Raw genomic sequence first — 24,679 nt, forward strand, 5'->3', positions numbered from 1 at the left:
AAGATTTTTAAAAACCAAACAAATCAGACAGGGGAAAGACCAATACTGTAAACAAACTGGGACAAAAGGATATTCAGCGAAGGGATGGGTTACAATATTTATAAGGGAAAGGGGAAATTAATAAAACAAGAGGTTCGATATCCTGGCCATCAGAGAACGTAGAGGGTTCTTAAAAGCCTTCAGGCATGCAAAGACCTACCAACTACAGTCTATCACAAGAGCTCGTACTGCACCAGCTAATTCTGAAGCTTACTGGACACCACTATTTGAAAATGTTAATTACTAGCAGTACTCTGAGTGGACTAGAAATATTAACAAGGGTGTTTTTACCTAACTGCAACTCTGCTGCCTTATCATATTAAAACTTCTTACATACTTCTCTTAGCATTTTCCTCTTTGCACTTCAGCAATAGTAGGGCTAACAAGCCTTCACCCTTCACCCCATCCTTTGCACCCCAAACGTCCAGATTCATGTAGTCAGCATCCAATCCCTTCTTAATTGGAAATAAGCTGACTTCACCCTTACATACGTGGTCCTTTATTCTTGTTTTTCTTACAGACATCTGAACTTCATAAGAGACTTACTGGTTCAGCTTCAGATCCAGGATAAAAGCAGACCCAAAGGCATGGATGACAAAGCTCACTTGTGCAAGGTGTACAGACTGGAGGAAAAATGCAAAGAAAGACAAATGAGTGCAATGTCCTGTGTCTTGAACTGAAAGCAAAAGGCCAGCGATGTCAGGTAAAAAGTACTGGGGACCTGGCCATGAAATCTGGCATTGAGAATGAACAAAAAGCAGGTAGGTAGATAATACTACAATCCAGTAAATTCACCAACATATTAACTCCCATAATCCTGCTTCATTTTGCACCTTTTTTTTTACTGGCTACATACGAGGGCTGTTCAAAAAGTATCAGACCTTTATTCATAAAAAAATATGCAGATTCAGATTCCAGTCTTATACTAATCTCCTTCAAAGTAGTCCCCTTGGGCTGCCACAAACTTCTTCCAACGGTTCAGCCACTGTCGGAAGCAGCACTGGAACGCTTCTTTTGAGATTGCTTGCAACTGGTCTGTCACATTCTGCATGATGTCTTCTCTTGACTGAAATCTGGTCCCTTTCATGGGCATTTTGAGCTTGGGGGAAAAGCCAGAATTCACAAGAGCCGAGTAGGGAGTCTGAGGAATCACAGGTGTGTTGTGTTTGGCCAGGAACCTCCGTATCAAATGTGAAGAATGGGCAGGTGCGTTATCGTGATGGTGCTGCTAATTGCCCGCTGTCCACAGGTCCAGCTGTTTGCATCTCACAGCATTACGAAGGTGACGCATCACCAGCGTCCTCACTTGGTCAATGATGATCTCATTTCTGGATGTTGAGGGCCTACCTGAACGTGCTTCATTCTCCACTGATGTACGACCATCTCTGAAGCAGTTGTACCACTCCTTAATCTGTGTGGTGCCCATTGATTCATCCCCGAAGGCCTGTTGAATCTTGTGGATCAATTCCACTTGGGAATCGCCAAGCTTTACACAAAATTTAATGCAGTAGAATTGTTCAACTTTTTCTGCCATTTTGTCAAAATTGAAACTCTGAGGCGCTCACTTACACTTCTTCACTCATCGGTGGTCTACCGGTGACTGACAATTTCTGCAGGCAGGAAAAAATTCAAGCATGCGCATTAGGGTCGCCTACATACGTGCACCAAACCACGCCTCCCTAATTTAATTTGTTTATGCAAGAAAAATTAAGGTCTGATACTTTTTGAACAGTCCTCGTATGTTGGGGAGCAAGTAGAAAGATTCAACCCAAGGGTAATAATAGGATCTTGGAATTAAACAGAAGGCGTGTTGTCTCAGCTTTCCTCTGGAGCAGATGACTACATTGAGTAGTGAAGCAACAACAGAAAGAAATACAGGGTTTTGAAATGTCTCTTCTGCTCTGTTACAGGACTTGCTTCTTATGTACATGCTTACACCCTGCTTTCCACTGGCTGAATATTATGAGATGATTTCACTGCTACCGAATGCAGCACTGAATTCCACTGCTCACACCTCTTATTTCTCAGATAGGTGAGCTTCTTTCCCTGCCAAACAGAACCAACAATCCTTTCTGCAATTTATCATGCTTCAGAAATGTACAACTAGGATGGATAATCTGATAACACATCTCCTGTCCCCTGGAATGCAAGTAAACTTCCAGAATGGAAGTGGAGAAAAACCAATGGCAATCATCATCATTAGTAGTAGTAGAGGATCAGTAACTCAACTAGCGACTTGATGAATTACAGATCTAAAAAGAAATCGGTTTTTTGCTTGTCCAGAGACCTAACCGGACTAGCACAAAATCAATTTCTTTTAAGATCTGTAATTCATCAAGTCACTAAGACTCAAATACAAGTCGATGGCACCTAACAGTATTTGTATTGTGTTGCCCAATCAAAGTGTGGTAACCTGAGATTTATGGAGACCTAATAGCTTAAAAGTGACAGCGGAGAGGACAGGAAATGAACATATGTGAATGCCACAATAGAAGCCCAATAGATACTTGAGCAAGCCTCTTTTCTACTTGCATTGTCTTTATAAGACCTCGCTACTTGTTGTGTCAGTACTGTAAGTGACTTGATCACCTACTTCAGATTTAGATTCCTGAGGCAGGCCCTTGTGGCCAAAACACAATACATGTTGAGTCACTTTCTTAGTACAAATAATCCCACTTTTAGAAGACACCACTGGAGTTTGGTTCATTTACCGTCTTCTCTGCTGTCATTTTTCTGTTTTTACTGCGGGGACCTTTGTCCTTCTGTTTTGTTTTTTTATCAAATAACTTATCCATAGTCATAGAGTGAGTCAATAACTGAAAAAGATCTTGGACCTAAGGCATATCCTGACTCATAATTCAAAGTTCTCTATTACCTAAACCTGTGGGTTTCAAACCTATCCTAAGGGACTGATTGACCTAGCAGGTGTTCAAGATACCCAACATAAAACAAGTATGAGATAGACTGGTATACAATGGAGGTAGTGAATGTAAATCCATCTCATGCATTTTCAAATCTGAATGGCCAGGCAGTAGCTGAGGGCTGGGATAAGAACCCCTGACTTAAACCACCCTGGGCACCCCCAAAATTGGAGATATGGCTACAACCCTGGAGAAGGAAAGGGGAAATAAAGTAGGATAAATCAGTAAGCACAGGAATTGCAAAAGTCCAGAATATCAGCCATTATAGAGGCAATATTGTGTTACTCTAGTCTACTATAAAGAAAGATTAAACCACCCTTACTGCATACTATTCACAGGAATCAAACTCCAGGTCATTTCAGTTTAGCATCAGATTCTGTATTTATCCTCTGGACCCACCTATAAAGCCCTTTCATTCTATGACTCATAAGAATTGCCACTGTTGGGTCAGACCAGTGGTCCATCGTGCCCAGCAGTCCGCTCATGCGGCAGCCCTTGGTCAAAGACCAGCACCCTGAGAATAGCCCTACTCTTTTTGTATATTGAGATGGAGTCTACCTCTGTACAATGAGAACCAAAAGGTCACTCTCCTTACAAAATAATCCATTGATGACAGCCAGATTCCATTATCAGATATTCTGGTAATCAAAAATTCTGATTAAGAACATAAGAATAGCCTTACTGGGTCAGACCAATGGTCCATCAAGCCCAGTAGCCCGTTCTCACAGTGGCCAACCCAGGTCCCTAGTACCTGGCCAAAACCCAAAGAGTAGCAACATTCCATGCTACCGATCCAGGGCAAGCAGAGGCTTCCCTCATGTCTTAATAACAGACTATAAGAACATAAGACTTTTGGGTGCACGAGCCAGCCAGGAGTTGAACCTAGAGTCTTCTGATCCATTGCGCCACTGTCTCACTGAATCACAGGAGCCAACTCTGTGGGTTTACAATTACTGCAACAGGTACAAAATATAACATCTATGTTTCCCAATGCAAACCTGCATTCTCTCTATGTGAAATAGGGAATACACCTCTGTATTGCATGCTCTCATCCCGCCCTCCCCCACACCCCCTTCCCCATGTACTCAGTTTCCCCATGCCTGAATGGCCCCTATTCTGAAAAGATATTTAAACATATGGGTCTCTTCAGACTTTAAAATGCTGCCACTTAAAACATGGGGATGCTTCTAAAATAAGTGCCATAGGCTCCTTTCTCCAAATACGCCACAGAAACTAAACTAGTACAATATGAGAGCATGCAACCAGCGCAGACACAGAATGTAAAATGAGCTTGAATAAAACTTCAAAGAAACGTTTCCATCTAAGGGTTCTGTCAGTTGCCAGAGTTCCAAGTTCCCCGTTACCTGGAACAGGTGCATCAGTCTTGGTTTTACTCTCTTGTATAGAGAGATTAGACCAGTGTCCTGCAAACTTTTCGGCTGGCGGCACACTAAGCCCAGTGCCCCGGCCAGAAGGCACCCGGAAGTGTGCGGATGTCAGCGCGATGTCACATATATGCATGATGTCATTATATCGACGTCCACGCATGCGTGATGTCATCACATCGACATCTGTGCATACGCAGAGGCCCTCTAGCCGCAACCCTGAAGCTCTCTAGCCGCAACCCTGAAGCTCTCACTTCGGTGGGGGATCTTGGAGGAAGGGCGAGGAGGAGAGACGCCGGCGAGGAGGAGAGTCATCTCTCTCCGCGAGAGGCACATCCTATAAGAAGTCAGCTGGCACCTCTCCTTACCGGCGTCTCATTGGGGCACACCTGGGATCTGCTAAAGCACACAGTTTGCGATACACTGTGCACACAGCGCAAGAAGATGTACGACAGCCTACTAGCAATGCAAACAACGAAACTAGATCACCACCTCTTCAATATACTGACAACGACTACAAAACATTCCGAAAGGAAATTAAAACCCAGAAAATTTATCAAGACAAACTAAATACATCTCCTTAACTATTTCCAATCTTGTAAATTTCCCAGCAAAGACTCAAACAAGCAATTAGTACCCTAACATGTAATTCTCCTGGAAATGTCCAGTTATCCTCGTTTGTAATCTGCCTAGAACTGCAAGGTACTGGCAGAATAAAAGTCACTAATGTAATGTAATATTAGAGATTAAATATAGAGAGATGATACCGTAATGCAGGGGTCCCTAACCACCAAGCCGCGGACCAGTACTGGGCCATGGGCTGTACCGAAATGGACTGCATATAATTTTTATTTTATTTACATTACAGGGAGACCCCAGATCCTGAATTCTGGCTGGCTCCCTCCTCCCAACCACACTTCTCTTCACAAAGCTGCGAGAAGTGGCTCCTATATGCTACCCGTGGCTGACACAGAAACTTTCCCTCTAGGCTTCCAGGTTAGCTGCAAGCTACGTGTAGGAACCACAGCCACAGCTTTGTGAAGAGAAGTGTGGCTGGGAGGAGGGAGCCGGCCAGAATAGGTAAACACCTGCAGGAGGGAGACATAAACTTGGGACAAAGAATAGAAGGGAAGGACGAAGAGAGGTGTTTTGGGACATGAGAGAGAGGAGGCGCATTGGGACACAGAAGGGACAGAGCACAAACTTCAGACAGACAAAGACTGGAAAGAAGGAAGGAAGGAGGGAGGGGGCGTGAACTTGAGACATAGGATGGAAGAATGAATGGAGTGAGGGAAAGAGTTGCTGATGTGGAGAAGGGAATAGAAAGGGAGAATTGTTGGGGATGGGTGTCTGAGTGAGAGGGAAAGAGATGGTACACATGGGGAAATAAAGAAAGAGGAGAATTGGGCATAGGGAGGGATAGAGAATTACTGGACATGGTGGAGGGAGAGGAGTGAGGTACAGATGCATGAGGAAGAGAGAGATGAGAGGGAGAAATGTTGGATGAGATGCTGGAGAGGGAACAGTGGGATTGATGGAAAGGGTTCCCACCGATTCTGTATTATGGTGAGTTGTATTAATATATTGTTTATATTACAATGTAATAATAATAGAAAATGTGCATAATATAAAATGTAATAATTACATTTACATTATATAGGTAATAATTAGATTATATGTTATGTCCTTTATTGATTATGCTCTTGAATCCCTCCCCCTTTCAGTCTGTGGAAAAATTGACTTGCATGAAACCGGTCCCAGGTGCAAAAAAGGTTGGGGACTGCTGGTGCAATGCATAAAACAAAGAATGAGCGTCAGCAGTAAATCTAAGAGACTGAAACCAAACTCAATATACCCCAACTTAGGAGTGAGGGCTCATAGCTGTCATGGCATGCATAAAACTAACCTGTTTGGAGATGCTGTGCCAAAAGAACAATCATTTTGAAAAATATAAAAAAAATACATTGAAATTATTGTAAAAATTAAAAAATTAAACAAGATGCAAAAACCATCCAGTAAAACTCTTGAAATAGGAAACAGAGGGTAGGAGTGAAGTGACACTACTCCGACTGGACGAGTGGTGTTCCGCAGGATTTGGTGCTCGAGCCGCTGCTATTTAATATATTCATAGATAATAAAATTTGCGGACGACTCCAAACTATTTAGTGGAGCTCAGACTAAGGAGGACTGCGAAAAATTGCAAAGGGACTTGAACAAACTAGGGGATTGGGCGACGAGATGGCAGATGAAGTTCAACGTTGAGAAATGTAAAGTATTGCATGTGGGAAGCAAAAACCTGAGGTACAACTATACAATGGGAGGGATCTTATTGAAAGAGAGTACCCAAGAAAGGACTTGGGGGTAATGGTGGACATGACAATGAAACCGACGGCGCAGTGCGCAGTGGCCACTAAGAGAGCGAATAGAATGCTAGGTATAATCAAGAAGGGTATTACTACCAGAACGAAAGAAGTTATCCTGCCATTGTATCGGGCAATGGTGTCCCCGCATTTGGAATACAGCGTCCAATATTGGTCTCCGTACCTTAAGAAAGACATGGCGTTACTTGAGAGGGTTCAGAGGAGAGCGATACATCTGATAAAAGGGATGGAAAACCTTTCATACGCTGAGAGATTGGAAAAACTGGGTCTCATTTCCCTGGAGAAGAGGAGACTTAGAGGTGATATGATAGAGACTTACAAGATCATGAAGGGCATAGAGAGAGTAGAGAGGGACAGATTCTTCAAACTTTCAAATAATAAAAGAACAAGAGGGCATTCGGAAAAGCTGAAAGGGGACAGATTCAAAACAAATGCTAGGAAGTTCTTCTTTACCCAACATGTGGTGGACACCTGGAATGCGCTTCCAGAGGACGTAATAGGGCAGAGTACGGTACTGGGGTTCAAGAAAGGATTGGACAATTTCCTGCTGGAAAAGGGGATAGAAGGGTATAGATAGAAGATTACTGTGCAGGTCCTGAACCTGTTGGGCCGCCGCATGAGCGGGCTGCTGGGCGCGATGGACCCCAGGTCTGACCCAGCGGAGGCATTGCTTATGTTCTTAAATACCCAAGCACAAGAACAAATGGGAGGGAAATCAACATAGAATATACAAAGAAACGAGTAAAACTATTCATCCTCAGAGTAGAGAGCTCTCACTTAAGGTTACCAGAAAGGAGGATGGATTGAGACAACCGAGTTTTACTTCCACTGAAAGCAATGAGGACAGATGAGACATCTGGGTTTTATTTCCATTGCTTTCTAAGGAAGTAAAACCCAGATGTCTCAATCCGTCCTTTTTCTGGAGCCATATGGTAACCTTATTCTCACTGCCACTCAAATATGCATTCAATTTAAACTTTTAAAGAAAAATCTCACAGTTCCCAAAAGGATAGGTCTCTGTTATATTCTAAAGAGTATCTGCCCTTCTTAAATTGGAACTTTAAGCTCAGAGGTACAATGAAGAAAAAGCCCATCACATATGACCAGGGATCATCTGGTTATCTCTTGAATTATAGGAAAGAATATAGGGATCACTTAAGATATTATCCTCCCCTATGATATGCTAAAGGTTTAGTTGTAAAGTTTTTGCTTAAATTTACTGTTTCTGTCCATCTAGAAGACAATAAATGGGCAACTCCTTTTTGGTGCCCCAATGTTGAATGATGAGAGACTATTATATAACTAATATAATTTAATATGAAACTTATCTGCCATACAAATCCCAAATAGGGGTTTGAGGTAGTTTACACAGAAGAAGCTCACAAAAGAAGAGACATCAAATATAAATGTCATAAAAATAGTATAAAATTAGGAAAAAAATAACATAAGATTATAAAAAAAAAGAAATGCTCAGAATTTGTCAAAAAAAAAAAAAAAGATTTCTAACTGCCTTAGAAATAACAGTTTGACTCAGTACTGATATATAGAGATAATATCATTCCATATAGAAATAGCATGATAAGAAAACATTGAGTCAAGTTGATGCATTTAAATTCCATATAGCCTATTTTGGCTTTTTGACGTTCAACATCAGGTACCTAAGGGCTTTATAGATATCTTGAAAAGGGTGATCCTTTCAGGGTTGAAAGCAAATCTTTATTCATGGATAAGGCCTCCAGGACCAACTTATGGTCATTGGAGAGCACTTATGTTATATCTGGTGCTTATGGAAGCTATGTATGTTTCTGATTGGGATATGAAACAGGGTAGAATGTTACTTATTATTTGGCAACCATTTTTAGAAACATTTATCCTAACTGCTCACAGTCGTGTTTTGTTAGGTAATCCTTAAATTGGTTTTTTTTGGTGTTTTTTTTTTTGGGGGGGGTGTTAATGCAGTCTTGGAAAGAGAGATGAGTAGGTAGAATTATATATTTTTTCAATTATTGTATTTAAATGTTCATTTGTTCTGGAAATTGGGTGGGTAGTTGGATGGGTGGTGGGAAGCGGGTTGGTGGGGTAGGGATTGGTAGTTGAAACTGAAATTGTCTGAACTTGATATGTGCTGTTTTCATTTCCATTCTTTTTGTATTGTTAATTCTCATATTAACTGTATTTATTTTCTCATGCTCAATAAAAATGATTATAATTAAATTCCATTATAGAATACTAGTGTAACTTGATAAGTGCACTAAATTTAGGCATTCGCAATTACAGCAGCCATAGATCTGGTGTAACTGCAGGCACCCAAAAGCAGCAAGTGCTTGTATAAATTACTGTATTCTCTAAGTTGTATGTGCAAGTGGCAGTCCTAACCAGGCCCTTCTCATAGTCTGCCCAGTTGAATACCCTCTCTCATACATATTTTGCCACTTACATATGCCCTTACAGAAGAGCACTGTTTTGCTCCACTGATGCGCATAAGTAATACACTTACCCACGAAAGTGACAGGATGCTGTAAACTTATGCACCCAAGTGGTACCTAGACGTAGACATCTTTGTTATAGAATCAGGGAAGCGAGAGTTCAAATCCTGCTTATTCTAAATGACATTCCTTGTGATCTTGGGCAACTATGTACACTGTTTGGGTGCTTTGGTTCAGGCGGTATAACAAGTACAATAAATAATAATAACTCACTTCATCTTCACTGCCTCAAGTACATGTTAGATTGTAAGTCTCCCTGGGTAGTGAAATGACTCATGTACTTATTTGTAACTCTTCTCAAACTTGAAAAAGGTGAGTAATCAAATCTAACATCTAGATCCTAAATGGAGCAAATGCCTTTACTTCCATTAGGACTGTCAGTCATTTCTCAGTTAGACTTTAGAGATGTGAAATCAGAGCTGACATAGTACTTTATACGTAAACGACTATGATGCAACCATACTTTTACTAAGCATCCATATCTGTCAAATGGAATGCTGACCCAGGAGTACCTTTGGTCTGATGCACTCTGGTAACTTATACATTTATAGAACTGTGAATATTATAGGAAGATTTCCAAGAACAATATATAGAGCTATATTATCCTTCACCAGGGATCAAAAAAGCACAGTTACTTACCGTAACAGGTGTTATCCAGGGACAGCAGGCATATATTCTCACATGTGGGTGACGTCATCTACGGAGCCCCGGCGCGGACAGCTTTTCAAGCAAACTTGCTAGAAGTTTCAAGTTTGCACACTGCACCACGCATGTGCGTGCCTTCTGCCCACTAGAGGGCGCATCCCACCTCGTGGTCCTCAGTTCCATAACTAGCTTAGAAGCCATCCCCGGGGAGGTGGGCGGGTTGTGAGAATATATGCCTGCTGTCCCTGGATAACACCTGTTACGGTAAGTAACTGTGCTTTATCCCAGGACAAGCAGGCATGATATTCTCACATGTGGGTGACCTCCAAGCCAAACCAAAAAGGGCAGGTGGGAGGATGGCAATTTTAAGAAAACAGATTTTGTAAAACTGACTGGCCAAACCGGCCGTCACTCCTGGACAGAGTGTCCAGACAGTAGTGAGAGGTGAATGTATGAACCGAAGACCAAGTGGCAGCCTTACATATGTCTTCCATCGGGGTGGAACGGAGGAAGGCTATCGAAGCTGCCATTGCTCGGACCTTGTGCCCCGTGACTCGACCCGGGGGAGGAAGGCCAGCCTGAGTATAGCAAAGGGAGATGCACGCCGCCAACCAGTTAGACAGAGTGCGCTTGGAAACTGGGTGCCCTAATCGATTGGGATCGAAGGACAAGAATAATTGCGGGACCTTCCGATGGGACTTGGTGCGTTGAAGGTAAAATGCCAACGCCCTCTTACAGTCAAGCGTGTGAAGCGCCGTCTCGCCAGGATGGGAGTGGGGCTTAGGGAAGAACACAGGAAGGACAATGGACTGATTGAGGTGGAAATCAGAAACAACCTTCGGGACAAACTTAGGATGGGTGCGGAGGACCACCTTGTCATGATGGAATACGGTGAAGGGTGGGTCCGCAACCAAGGCTTGTAGTTCCCCAATCCGCCTAGCGGAGGTGAGGGCAATCAGAAACACCACCTTCCAAGTCAGAAATTTCAAGAGGGACTTGTTGAGTGGCTCAAAGGGTGGTTTCATCAGTTGAGCTAAAACCACATTCAAATTCCATACGACTGGGGGAGGTTTGAGCGGGGGACAAACCCTGAGTAATCCTTTCATGAAGCGTGTCACCAAGGGATGGAGAGACAGAGGGCGTCCATCCAGGTGTTGGTGGAAGGCGGAAATCGCACTAAGATGGACACGCACCGAAGTGGTTTTCAGGCCAGAGCGCGACAAATGGAATAAGTAGTCCAGAACCGAGGGTACCGGGGCCGATACCGGGTCCAGGAGGAAAGAAGAGCACCAGGTGGAAAACCTGGTCCATTTCTGCGAATAGCAAAGCCTCGTCGAGATCTTGCGGGAGGCTTCCAGCACTTCCCTCACTGATTGAGACAGGTCCGGAGGGGTCAGGGAACAAGAAACCAAGCTGTCAGGTGCAATGACTGCAGATTGGGATGTAACATGGATCCTTGATTCTGAGATAGCAGAGAAGGACCGACAGGCAGAAGAAGGGGTTCCCTGGCGCTGAGTTGGAGCAGTAGGGAGAACCAGTTCTGACGCGGCCACCGAGGAGCTATGAGAATCATCGTGGCCGTGGACGATCTGAGGTGTACCAACGTTCGCATGATCAGAGGGAAAGGAGGGAATGCATAGAGGAACTTCCCGTCCCAATCGAGAAGGAAGGCATCCGCCTCCAGACGATCCCGCGAGTACATCCGAGAACAATATAGTGGTAGTTTGTGTGCCTCCGGAGAGGCGAACAGATCTACCTGTGGCGTTCCCCAGCGAGCGAAGACCTCGTGCAGAACTGCTGAGTGTAGAGTCCACTCGTGGGGTTGCAGGAGTCGACTGAGTTTGTCCGCCAGACAATTCAGTTCCCCCTGGATGTAGACCGCCCGGAGGAAGATGTTCCGGGAGGCCGCCCACTCCCAGAGGCGAAGGGCCTCGGAGCAGAGGGGCCACGACCCCGTTCCCCCCTGTTTGTTCACATAGTACATTGCTACTTGGTTGTCCGTGCGGACGAGGACCACCTGGTCCTGTACTACGTGAACGAAGGCTCGAAGTGCTAGGAAGATGGCCCGAAGCTCTAGCACGTTGATGTGACCGCGACGGTCCTCCGCCGACCACAGGCCCTGTGTGCGAAGACCGTCGAGGTGGGCTCCCCACGCGTAGTCCGAGGAGTCCGTGGTCAGAACCTTGCGAAATGGGGGAGTGCGAAACATTAGTCCCGTGGACAGATTTGAAGAGTCTGTCCACCAACTTAGCGATTTCCGCAAAAGCGGAGTCACCGAAATGAGGCGCGACTCCGGATCGCACTCCTGGCGCCATTGTGATGCGAGTGTATACTGAGGGATCCTCAGATGCAGCCTCGCAAATGGCGTGACGTGTACCGTCGAGGCCATATGGCCGAGCAGCATCATCATGCGCTTGGCCGACACCCTTGGTAGTTGAGAGACCTGGCGGCTCATCCGTACCAAGACTTCCAACCGTTGGGTCGGAAGGTAGGAGCGCAGGCGCACCGTGTCCAGCACCGCACCTATGAATTGAAGAGACTGAGCCGGCCTCAACTGAGACTTTGGAAAGTTTATCTCGAATCCGAGGGTTTGCAGGAAGGCAATAGACTGTCGGGTCGCTGAGATAACCTCCTCCCTGGTCGGGGCTTTGATGAGCCAGTCGTCCAGGTAAGGGAACACGTGGAGCCCGCGAGACCTCAGGGCTGCCGCCACTACTACCATGCACTTCGTGAATACTCGTGGGGACGCGGCCAGGCCGAAGGGCAGGACTCTGTACTGGAGGTGTAGGTCTCCCACCTGGAATCGTAAGAATTTTCGGCAGGTGGGGTGCACCGGGACATGGGTATATGCTTCCTTCAAGTCGAGGGAGCACATCCAGTCCCCTTCCTCCAAGAGAGGATACAAGACCGGGAGAGATAGCATTCGAAATTTCTCCCTGGCCAGGCATTTGTTGAGCTTCCTGAGGTCGAGTATGGGGCGCATGTCCCCGGTCTTTTTTGGGACCAAAAAGTAACGGGAGTAAAATCCCGTCCCCCACTGGTCCTTGGGGACCGGCTCGACCGCCCGAAGCTTCAGGAGAGCTTTGGCTTCGGTCAGAAGGGTCGGTAGTTGCGACCGGTTGCACCAGGCTAAACTTGGGGGACTGTCCGGTGGTGAGGACACAAAATTGAGCGAGTAGCCTTCGGAGACGATCCGGAGCACCCAAGCGTCTGAGGTAATCGCGGTCCATGCCTTCCGGAAGGACCGAAGACGCCCCCCGATAGGAAGGGGTTCTGGTGAAGGTGCGGAGGGGAACCCGCCCCGTCCGCTCAGCCCGTCAAAAGGAAGGCGCGGGCTTAGAAGGGCCCTGCGCCGGGGCTTGGGTTTGTCCCCCTCTGCCTCGTTGAGACGAACGTCTCGGAGGCGGTCTTGAGAAGGACGGGGTCGACTTCTGGGGGTACCGGCGCGGCGGAGGCCGGAAAGGTTTCTGTGGCGGGGGCCTAGGTTTGGGGCGGACCAGGGATGCTAAAGAGCGTTCCTGTTCCGACAACCGTTTGGTCGCCGCCTCCAAAGACTCGTCAAATAACTCGGACCCCACACAGGGCAGGTCTGCAAGACGTTCCTGCAGGTTTGGGTCCATGTCGAGGGTGCGAAGCCAGGCCAAGCGGCGCATGGCCACTGCGAGGGCCGACACCCTCGAAACCAGCTCAAAGGTGTCGTACACTGAATGGAAAAGGTACAACCGCAATTGAGACAGGTTGGACATAAACTTATCGAATCCTGCTCTTTTGGAGTCCGGTAACGAGTTCCGATATTGAGGAAGGTCCTTCACCATCCCACGCAAGTAGGAGGAAAAGGTGAAGGAGTAATTTAGAACTCTGGTGGCCATCAGAGTGTTTGAATAGAGGCGACGGCCAAACTTGTCCAGGGTCCGCCCCTCCCTGCCGGGTGGAACCGCCGCAGAAACCCGTGAGGGCTGTGATTTTTTAAGGGCAGATTCCACCAGGAGGGACTGGTGGGAGAGCTGCGCCTTATCAAACCCTTTCGGGGGAATCGTCCTATACTTTGATTCCATTTTTGACGGGACAGACGTGCCTGTAAGAGGGCTCGACAAGTTCTTCAGCCAGGTCTGCAGGAGGACACTGTTGAGAGGGAGTCTAGGTACCTCTCTAGGGGGAGTGGGAAGGTCCTGTTCCTCTAGAAATTCCTTGGAATATTTGGAACCTACCATCAGGTCAATCCCCAGGGCTTGGGCCATGTCCTGGACAAAAGATGAGAAGGAGGACGGCCTAGCCTGGGGGGACGGGGTTCTCGACCGTCCCACCGAGGAGCGGGGGGAGGCCTCATGGGAATACTGAGGATTCCTAACCGATCCTGAATCCCAGGATCCTCTCTCCACGGCCCTCGAGGGGGAGGGTGAAATCATCCTCCTAGGGGAGTCCCTGGGGGAGGATCCCGGGGTCCGTGGGGTCCTCTCCCGTTTCCTCGGCGAGGCGGCGCGGGAAGACTTTCCCCGAGGTGAGCGGAGGAGCCTCGGATTATCGAGGCGCAACTCCGACACAAGCAGCGCCTCGCCCCCGAACGACGAGGAACGATCGCGCCGAGGCGAGCCCCGGGGTCGCTTAGGCTTCCTCGATCGGCGCCTCGTCCGAGGTCGCCTCGAGGGCGAGGCGTCCGGGGAAGATCCCGAAGCCGAGGAGGAAAGTCGGCGCACTCTGCGGAACTTTTCTTTTGGGCGGACACTGCGCTCAGGAGGCTCCCCCGAGGTCGAGGTCCGGGGCGGGGCCGAGACCGAGGTGGACGGGGCCGCAATACCCGAGACCGAGGTCGCCGAGGCCGGGGCTCCCGAGGTCGAGGGAGCCGAGACCGGGGCCTCCGAGGCCGAGGGCGCCCCGGCCGAGGTCGACGTCGCCGGGCCCGCAGCACGCTGCAGCACTTCCAGGGCTCCCGACAGCTCCGATGAGATCAAGGCTCGAAGGAGATCCTGGAAGGCCGGAATCCCCACGAAGGTGGGGAGTTCCGAGTCCGGGGCACACTCCCTGGAGGGCGACCTCGGTCTCGAGTATTCCCTCGGGGTGTGCGGAGTCGAGGTCCGATGCGGGGCCGGGGTCGACCCACCCGCTTTGGCCTGACTCGAGGATGGCTTCTTTGCTGAAGGGGATGGAACAGAGGACTTACCCGAAGCTGGCTTCGATGACGACGGCTTCGAAGATGAGGGCCGAGGCGACGCCGAGGCCCCCGAGGACGCCGAGGCCGAGGTCAAGGCCGGGGCCGAAGCCGGGGCCGACGTCGAGGCCTTGGGCGGCGCGTCGACGGCGAACAATTCCGCCATTCTGGCCTTACGGCGACGGAGGGCCCTGTTCTGGAAGGTAGCACAGCGATCACACGAGGCTGTTGGATGTTCGGGCCCAAGACAGACAATGCACCACCGGTGAGGGTCGGTGATGGAGAGTAGTCTCTCACACCGGCTGCATTTCTTGAATCCCGTAACAGGACGGGACATCGACGAGAAAAAGAAGAAGGCCGGGAACGACCGACGTTCCCCGGCTCAGGCTTCCGGGAGCCCCCGGAGCCCAACGAAAAACAATTATTATTTTTTTTTTTTTTTTTTTTTGTAAGACGGACGAAAAATAAAGCAGCACCGCGATTAATCCGATCAATAAACAAACTAAACGCGGCAGCTAGAAGGCAAAAACACTGGAGCTCAGATCCACAGGGCTTTCTTGCTCCGCGGAAAAATTTGAACTGGGGACCACGAGGTGGGATGCGCCCTCTAGTGGGCAGAAGGCACGCACATGCGTGGTGCAGTGTGCAAACTTGAAACTTCTAGCAAGTTTGCTTGAAAAGCTGTCCGCGCCGGGGCTCCGTAGATGACGTCACCCACATGTGAGAATATCATGCCTGCTTGTCCTGGGATAATCAGCATTATCGAAAGTATATCCACTGGCATATACATTGAGTATAGAGCAAAATTTATTTTTTAATAGTTGAAAGAATCTCATAACCTGATAACTGTCATGAGCATTAAATCTTGGCCTCTTGTTAAGCCCCTACCTCAATTTTTATGTTTTGCGAGTTTTTCATTTAAAAATATCAAAATCAGAGTGTTTCCCATAAGGCAAGGCACAGACCTAACACAGTCCCATGATTCACAGGAAATGCAGTAGGATTTAGAAGCGGAATATTATCAGAGGAAAATCTCAAGACCTCAATTAAATATATCCATAGGAGTTATTCCCAGAGACTTTGGAAAATTCAAAACACATAGATTCAACCTATGATTGTAATTCTCTAATTGTTCAATCTTTCTATTTAACAAAATCTTATCTTTAACAATTCCTGATGTTAAATCTTAAAGGTTTTTAACATTATATTTAACTTGCTTCAATTCAAAGGTAAACTCTTCTTTTGTGCCATCTATTTTTTTTTTACCCAAAGTATCCACAGTGCTCACAAGAAAAGCAACCTCCTATGAAGATTTAGTTCAGCTTTGAGAGAGCTTCCAAAATGCTCTCTAAAGTTACCACCACTGGCTTCACCAATTGAGAGCAACTCTCCATGGCTACTCTCAGATCTTTCTGCTCTCCTAAACGTCTCGCGGCAACAGCCCCTAAGAACAGGGTTTCCCCTGCGAGATCATTTCCACAGATTTCCCCATGCTGGGCCACAGGAAAAGTAGGATGTGGTGGTAGAACTGCTTCCGGAGGAGACAACAAGATTTCCAAGTCCAGGTCTTTGGTATCTCTTCTTCCCAAGAACACAGCAGACAATTCTCCAGATAATTTATGGGAACCTGTGGGTAGTGGCAACATTCAGAATTTAATTCTGAGCAGGGGAGGAAGTTTTCACTGCCGAGGAATCAGGTTGAACATTCCCTTTATGCTTAGTATGAGGCATATTGGCATCAAAGGTAAATATATGGATCCACTGCTTAGCCAAGTCAGAGATGCTGCCACCTTGCTGCCACCATCTTGGACCCCCCCCCCCCCCCAACTGTTACCACGTTTATAAAACTGTTCTAGGTTTAGGCTGGTGTCAGATAGTATCTATATGTAATTGTACTCATCAAGCGAGACTTCCTGGATCTGAGCTTTGTAGACTCTAAGTTGTTGAAACGGTCTGATTTGGCCATTTGGGTTGAGGCTGTTCTGTGGTCTATTATTTAGTCAAGTTGACCACTGCTCTCTGTAACAAAATAAAATACAAGCAGGAACAAACAGCTAGTTTTTCATGAGAAATTAATTGGATTTAGGAGAGTTGAAGCAAACTTGTTTACAAGAATTAGAAAGGTTTGATACTTTGGATCTTTCTGATGCTGTGGATACTTGGTATGATACTTTGACACACTGTCTTGATAGGTTAGCTCCTTTAAGAAAGGTGATGCCACCACAGAGTAAGCAACCAGAATGGAGACAGTCACCTCTGCACAAATAGCAGCAAAATCCAAAGGAAAAGAGCAGAGCGTGCCCGGTCTTCAAAACCCTCTTTATAAGTAAGAGATAGTAAAATCCATGTGCAAAGCAGTCTTTATCAATCATAAAAGAATGTAACAAATCATGGACTCAACACAGACCGTGTTTCGGCTAAGATGCCTGCATCAGGAGTCCCAAAATGATAAATAACAAACCAACAATGAGATCCAAATCCATGAATATGCTAGGTGGTTTATAAAAACTGAATCACCAACAGGAGAAAGCCACAAAATAAAAGGTAACAACACTCAAAAGTATGTCTCTGTGGAGACTAGCAAAACAAAGAAAAATTCAACAAGACTGCAGTGAAAGGCAAGCACCAAAAACAAAAAAGAGACTGCAGAGAAGAAAGTACAAGGTGCAGGAACTTTTATTAAAAGTAATTAAATATTGTAATCCAGAAAATGGCTCTCATTAACATGGAGAACGGACTCCACACGGTCCAAGTTTCAGAGAAACACTCCTTCTTCAGGGGTCCAAATTAGAGGTCTGCACGGGAACGGGGATCGTGGGAATCCCGCGGGAATCCCCCCCTAACCCACGGGGACCCTCCCTTTAGCCAACGGGACTCCCACGGGGATGGAAGGCTTTGGAAGCAGGATTCGTCCATATAATATAATGGACACGTCAGCCTTAGTAAAAGAGGGGATTTATAAGTGAATTATCTGAACAGAAAACAAAAAAAAGGGTTCCACCAAAGAGAGATTCCACAAGGAAAACAGCAACACAAACACAAAAGAAACTGGAATTGATGATTCTGTCAGAAGTAATTGCTGCTTTTTATGGGGATGGGCGGGGAAGGAGGTAATTCCTTGCGGGGATGGGTGGGGACGGAGAGGATCCTGATGGGGATGGGTGGGATTTCTGTCCCCGTGCAACTCTCTAGTCCAAATTGTCCTATGCTTCGCTAATACAGAACCATATGGAATACAACAGTGTTGTTTAAAGTCTTAAATTTGTGAATTGAAGGTAAGACTACAGACACGATCAGTGTGGAGACTAGCAGCATTAGATAGCAGCACTCAAAAATGTATCTCTGTGAAGACCAGCAGCAGCAAATTTTACTATCTGTTACTAATAAAGAGGATTTTGAAGACCAGGTACGCTTTGCTCTTTTCCTTTGGATTTTGCCACGGCAGAGTAATGCAGATCCCTGGTTCTCTAATCATTTAAGGCAGTGGTCTCAAACTCAAACCCTTAGTGGGGCCAAATTTTGGATTTGTAGGTACTTGGAGGGCCACAGAAAAAAATAGTTAATGTCTTATTAAAGAAATGACAACTTTGCATTAGGTAAGTACCTACAAATCCAAAATGTGGATTATCTGACATTATCAGAAGCAATTAAGGAAAGATTTATAAACATGCAGAAAGTGAAAAACTATCAAAGTATCAACTGCAAGAGACAAGATTTTGGACCAACTATTTTGAGGCCCTCGGTATTATAAAGAATGATTCTGTGTGGAAAACTTGTGCCTTAAGTGTCAAGTGGTCGCGTCTGCAACCGCCTTCAGCTCTCACCTCCTCCATCACCAGCCACAAGCACAAGCTGCACTGCCTCCAATGATGCCCGCCTCACTGCTGTAACCTCATGCAACGCTTTCCTGCATCTGTACGTGATTGTGAGGTAAACTGTGGCTGAGTTCAAAGAAGCGTGGGATGAACACAGAAGATTTAGAATCAGAAAATAATATTAAAGATTGAACTAGGCCAGTTACTGGGCAGACTTGTACGGTCTGTGTCTGTGTATGGCCGTTTGGAGGAGGATGGGCAGGGGAGGGCTTCAATGGCTGGGAGGGTGTAGATGGGCTGGAGTAAGTCTTAACAGAGATTTCGGCAGTTGGAACCCAAGCACAGTACCGGGTAAAGCTTTGGATTCTCGCCCAGAAATAGCTAAGAAGAAAAAAAAAAAAAAATTTTTAAATTGAATCAGGTTGGGCAGACTGGATGGACCATTCGGGTCTTTATCTGCCGTCATCTACTATGTTACTATGTTACTATGTGAGGTTACAGCAGTGAGGCGGGCAACGTTCCAGAACACGACCGCTGGACACTTAAGGCACAAGTTTTCCATAAAGAATCATTCTTTATAATGCCAAGGGCCTCAAAATAGTACTTGGCGGGCCGCAAGTTTGAGACCACCGATTTAAGGATTTTGAAATAAGATTTGCATCGTAAAGAACACCTCTGGTATAAATATCCAGATGTTTTTACTATGCAAGATCAATTAGAAACATACAAAGATGCTTACATGAACATAAAAAAGGAATATGTTGATAAAAGAATTGGTGCAACAGCGTTCTCCTCTAAAGAGTTATTTAAGGTTGTCAGAAAATTAACCACAGTACCTCTACCTCAGAATGTTAGTTTATTTACTAGTCAGGATTTCATGTTATTTTTTTTCTGCTAAAATTCAGAGCATCTTCTGTGAATTTTGTGATGTTCTCTTGCCTTTACCTACAGTTGAATGTTGGACAGAGTTTCACCCTATGTCCACCGAACATTTTGAGATGATAGTTCAAAGTCTCAATAGGACATCTTGTACACTAGATCCATGTCCGATTAGTGTCTATTTATCCATTGTTCCTTCCTTGTTGTATCCCTAAAAGAAGGATGTGTGCCCACTAGATTGAAGAAGGTTGTGGTTTATCGTATTTTAAAGAGCCATCAAAATCCCGATGTGATTTCAAGTTATTGCCCTATTTCTTTCTTGGGGTTCACTGCTAAAATAATAGAAAAGGCCGTTCTTAATCAGTTGCAAGATTTTTTTCTTGAATGAATATGGTGTTTTGGACGATTATCAATTTGGTTTTTGTCCAAATCATTCAACAGAGCTGTTTGCTTCAGTCCACTTTGGATCAAATACAAATAGGATCTGATAATGATAAATCATTTCTGATGATATTTTTGGACATTTCTGCAGCTTTTGATACCATTAGTCATTAGATTTTGCTTTCAAGGTAAAGAGCATTAGGAGTTGGTGGGAACGTTTTCAGACTCTGAGGTTGGGAATAGCTCAGATTGGTTCCCCACTGATGCTGGGGTACCCCAAGGATCTGCATTATCTGATGTTTTGTTTAGTATCTATTTATAGCCCCTTTGCCAAATCCTCTCACAACTGAGTGTTGCTTATCCTCTGTGCAAATGATATACAGTTTGTCGTTCCATTTGCAGGAATGATTACAGAAACGTTGCATCATTTGAGTAGTTGTTTTGGTGTAATCAGCATCTGAATGATTAGTAACAATTTAAAGCTGAACATCAGATTTTAAATTTGGGATGTTCTGAAATGTTAAAAGTACCTTTGAAGTATCATTCAACAATGTTAGCATTCCTGTACTTGAGTGATGTAGATATACAGAAGTACTCGATTTTACCTTATCTTTTAAGCCTCAGATAAAAACAGTGAGCTCTAGAATTTTCTTTTATCTGAGAGTCCTGAGGAGGCTCAAAGATTATTTATCTACAGAAAATTTTTGTTCTGTTGTAACTGCGACAGTATTTCTAATCCATGATTATTGCAACTCATTATATCTTGGGTTGCCAAAACACATTATACAGGTGCTGCAGTTATTTCAGAACGTTGCTGCAAGTTTAATTACCAATGTGTCCCGATTTGCTCATATTACAACTGTTCTTCATGTTTTACATTGGTTGCCAATACATGTAAGTATTGAGTTCAAAGCATTGTGTTTCATCTATAACAGTGGTCTCAAACTCGCAGCCAGGGAACCACATGCAGCCCGCCAGGTACTATTTTGAGGCCCTCGATATGTTTATCATAATCACAAAAGTAAAATAAAAAAAAGTTTCTTGATCATATGTCTCTTTAGCTATAAAGCTATAAATTACAAGACTTAGCCAAAATGAAAGATTTGTAAACTATAAAGAGTTTTACCTCATGCAAAATTGTCATTTCTTTAATAAGACATTAACTATTTTTTCTGAGGCCCTCCAAAATGTGGCCCTGCAAAGGGTTTGAGTTTGAGACCACTGATCTATAAGGTATTGAATACTAACAGTCCCCTTGCATTGATGTTGCGATTCCAGAAGTATCGTACGTCATGCTCATTGCATTCCAACGACATGACGTTTTTGAAGGTTAAATCATTTCAATTTGTGAAACTTTTAGCTTTTTGGTGATCAGTGCTTTCCATTAAAGGGGAATCTTGCAGAATGCGTTACCTTCAAAAGTGAGGTTCCTGCCTGGAATTTTACAGTTCTGAAAGATTTTGAAGACGATTCTATTTCAGCATGTTTATCAGTAGTTTGCATGATAGTAAGTATAATTATGTGAACCGTGTATTTGCTGAATGTTTCTGTTTTTATTATGTAAATGTGTGCTTTATTGTATATGTTTTCTTATACTCCGCACAGAACTATTGGATGTAGCAGGCTATAATTTTTTTAAATAAATAAATTCAAAATCAAACTAACATAGAAACATAAAAAATGATAGCTGATAAAGACTATATGGCCTATCCAGTCTGCCCATCAAATTAAGTAGTCCTTTTACTAAAGTACGGTAGCCGATTTAGGGTTAGATTCATGAACCTGCCTGATCGGGCCTGATCTGGGCAGGTCCGATGAATTCACGAAGCCCCAATATGCAGATGGAGGCAATCGGAGGAACGCCCCCATCTGTCTTCCCAGATCACTCAATTGCGATCCCCATGCATGCGCAGTCCATCTGTAAATGGTCTGCGCATGCGCTGGACCTCAGGGCTGGCATAGATTAAAAAAAAAAAAAAAAAAATTAAAAAATAGGCGATCATTTTTTTTGAGCCCGTGTTTTTAACCCACTTAAACCCGCGAGTTAAAACCATGGGCTTGCAGTACGGAGAAGGGAGGCAGGCAGGCAGGCAGGCAGCGTGTTCAGGGCAGGAAGGCAGGTGTGTTCGGGGCTGCAGGATAGGGGCTGACAGGGCAGAGAGCAGGGTGGCAGAAGGCAGGGCAGCCGGAAAGGGCTTCAGCGACTGGTCCTCAGCAATCGCTTTTTTTCATTGGCCAGCCCAGTCGGTGTTGCAGGGTTTTGTTTAGAGAATCGCGTCCCTGCCTACTTTGCATGCCGTTGTCCTCATTTGCATGCGCGGATCGGAGAATGGTCGGCAGAGAGGTAAGTGAATCCGGCCGGGGGTCACAAACCGATCGGTACACGATTTTTTTGCTTTGTGAATCTAGCTCTTAGCACGCGCTAAATGCTAACACACGCTAATGTGTCCATAGGATATAATGGACACATTTGCACGCATTTGCGTTTAGTGCGCGTTAGCCAAAGGACCCCTAAATGTATTTCTTTATTTATTAGATTCTTTATATACCACCTTACAATTAAATTGAACCACAAGGATCTTCCTGATCACTAACAATTTTCCTTCCTTTGGTAAACATTTTATTGGGGGTAAATTAGTGAACTCCTGTATGATTTCACAGTTTCTACAGTTCTTTTGTTTCCTATTACTTCCCAAGACAACGTGCAATATGCCGAACCTGAAGTAACAGTCTTCTACAGATTTTCCTACTTTCTCAAACCATTTTAGGAAAAATAATTTATTGAAAGAAACACAAAGTTGCCAACTGGTAGAGAGGACATTATCACCAAAATAGAAGAGGGATAGGCAAACGTTTGCACCAAATGTAACAGGAAGAAAAAAATAATAAATTTAAAGCACTTACAGGAGAGGCAGGAGGGAAATGCTGAGAACTGCTCAGAGCCTAGGAATTGCAGGGAGATTAAAAAGATAAGACAGAGAGTCCGAGCAGGAAGGTTGGGGGAAGCTGCACTTAATAGTAGCTATCTCATTAAGAGCCCCAAGTTATTGTGAGCTACAGGAGAGCAGAGCAGAGGGCTTAAGGCAGCACAAGGAATTGGTGAGGAAATGATGTGGGCTACTGTAAAATTTATATGTCAGCTCTGGAGTTTGTTTGTGTGTAAGGAGTGAATAATTTTGAAATATTTCCTGTAAATGTTTGATTTCATGAGAAATGCTGCAAATTAAATCTGCTTATTGACTGTTGAACTCAGGTGTGTAATGAGAAGGCTGTGAAGGAGAATATAGTTGAGTTTGTGTGAGTTGTGAGTTATGGGTCAAGAACTTATTTGATACCTGCTGGTTCTCATGATTTATTAAGATTTCTGAAGTTTGGAGTTATATTTCAAAGGAAAATTAATAAAAACTTTTAAAGTGTGTTTCAGAATTTAAATTGGATTTTTGTGACTCCTTTTGTTAGAAAAGAAGTGTTAAGTACTGGGATATAGAGAATTTTAATCCCTTCACTATGTAAGACCATTGATTCAACCCAGATTGCCTAATATTATTGGTATTTACAGCAAATGTTTTTTATGTAATTTAGTATTCAGATGTTTTTTCTGCTGGAGTACATTCTTGCAGTCTTTACTAATTACAAATCTGCTGAGACCTTCACCAGTATACACAGTTGTGTGAAGCTTGGAGAATCAGAAACTTAGAATTCTAAGAAGTTCTGTGATGAAGAGCTGTTTCCAGTCAGTATTCCTGATATACTATCAGGCTCTGTGTAAGGAGACTGTGAGATAATTACTGAGGAGTTTCATTATTTCTGAATCAAAGATACTTGGATATTCAGAGATTGTCCAGATATTGTGTGAATGTGTGTGTTGAAACTCTGTGAGCTGATTTCATATCAGAAGCTCTTTTTTTTTTTTGGGGGGGGGGTCTTGGAAGGGTCAGCTTAGGGATAAAATGTTCTTTTGCACATTTAGTTAGAAATAGATGGCCTTAGCCTAAGGAACTCTATGAGTGTTGGGAGCAGCACAGAACATTTAGCGCGCCGGCCTACGCTAAAAACCGCTATTGTGATTTGTAAAAGGGGGGACGGGTTTAAACAACATCTGATAACAACAATTGTTGGACATATTTATTTAGTTTTCTTTCGCCCTCAATTGTTGATTTTTTAGCTGCTACAAATATTTAAATGTTTAACCTCTGTTTTGATATGAATTGAAGAGGAAATCTGACCTTGATTATAGAATCTCATACATTTAATTGTAATAATTGTAATGTAATTGCATCACATCACCACTAGGGGGTATTACACAAGGACAACACTGACAGCTACGATTAAGGTAGGAAACCATCAAACCCCTGTTAATCTCCCAGTCAGATCCTGGAATCATCTCTCCTCCTTGACTCTAGGCCAGCCAAACTAGAACCAGCTTTCCTCACCTAATGACCACAAACGTCTAGTAGCAGCTAATTTTCATGTCTTCCCTTGCATGACACTTGACTCATCCTTTGGCCAAGAGTTGGAGAGAGGGAATCTCTCGCTCAGCTGCCCTAGTGACATCATCACTAAAGGCCCCAAATGTCCTCCTTTATGATGCTTGCTTCTCA

At 44.7% G+C, this 24,679-nt stretch overlaps 1 protein-coding gene across 3 annotated transcripts in view; it reads right to left on the reverse strand.

The window, feature by feature from the left end:
* ADAM11 (ADAM metallopeptidase domain 11) overlaps positions 1 to 24,679 on the reverse strand; it is a 103,088-nt gene that overhangs the window by 74,339 nt on the left and 4,070 nt on the right. For all 3 annotated transcript variants that reach the window (XM_033917931.1, XM_033917929.1, XM_033917930.1), the window contains exon 3: positions 586 to 662. In XM_033917931.1, the coding sequence (XP_033773822.1) occupies positions 586 to 662 (77 nt within the window). The remainder of the gene's footprint in view (positions 1 to 585; positions 663 to 24,679) is intronic.

The sequence above is a fragment of the Geotrypetes seraphini genome, chromosome 13 (genome assembly GCF_902459505.1).
Source record: "Geotrypetes seraphini chromosome 13, aGeoSer1.1, whole genome shotgun sequence".
In the NCBI taxonomy this organism is placed as follows: domain Eukaryota; kingdom Metazoa; phylum Chordata; class Amphibia; order Gymnophiona; family Dermophiidae; genus Geotrypetes; species Geotrypetes seraphini.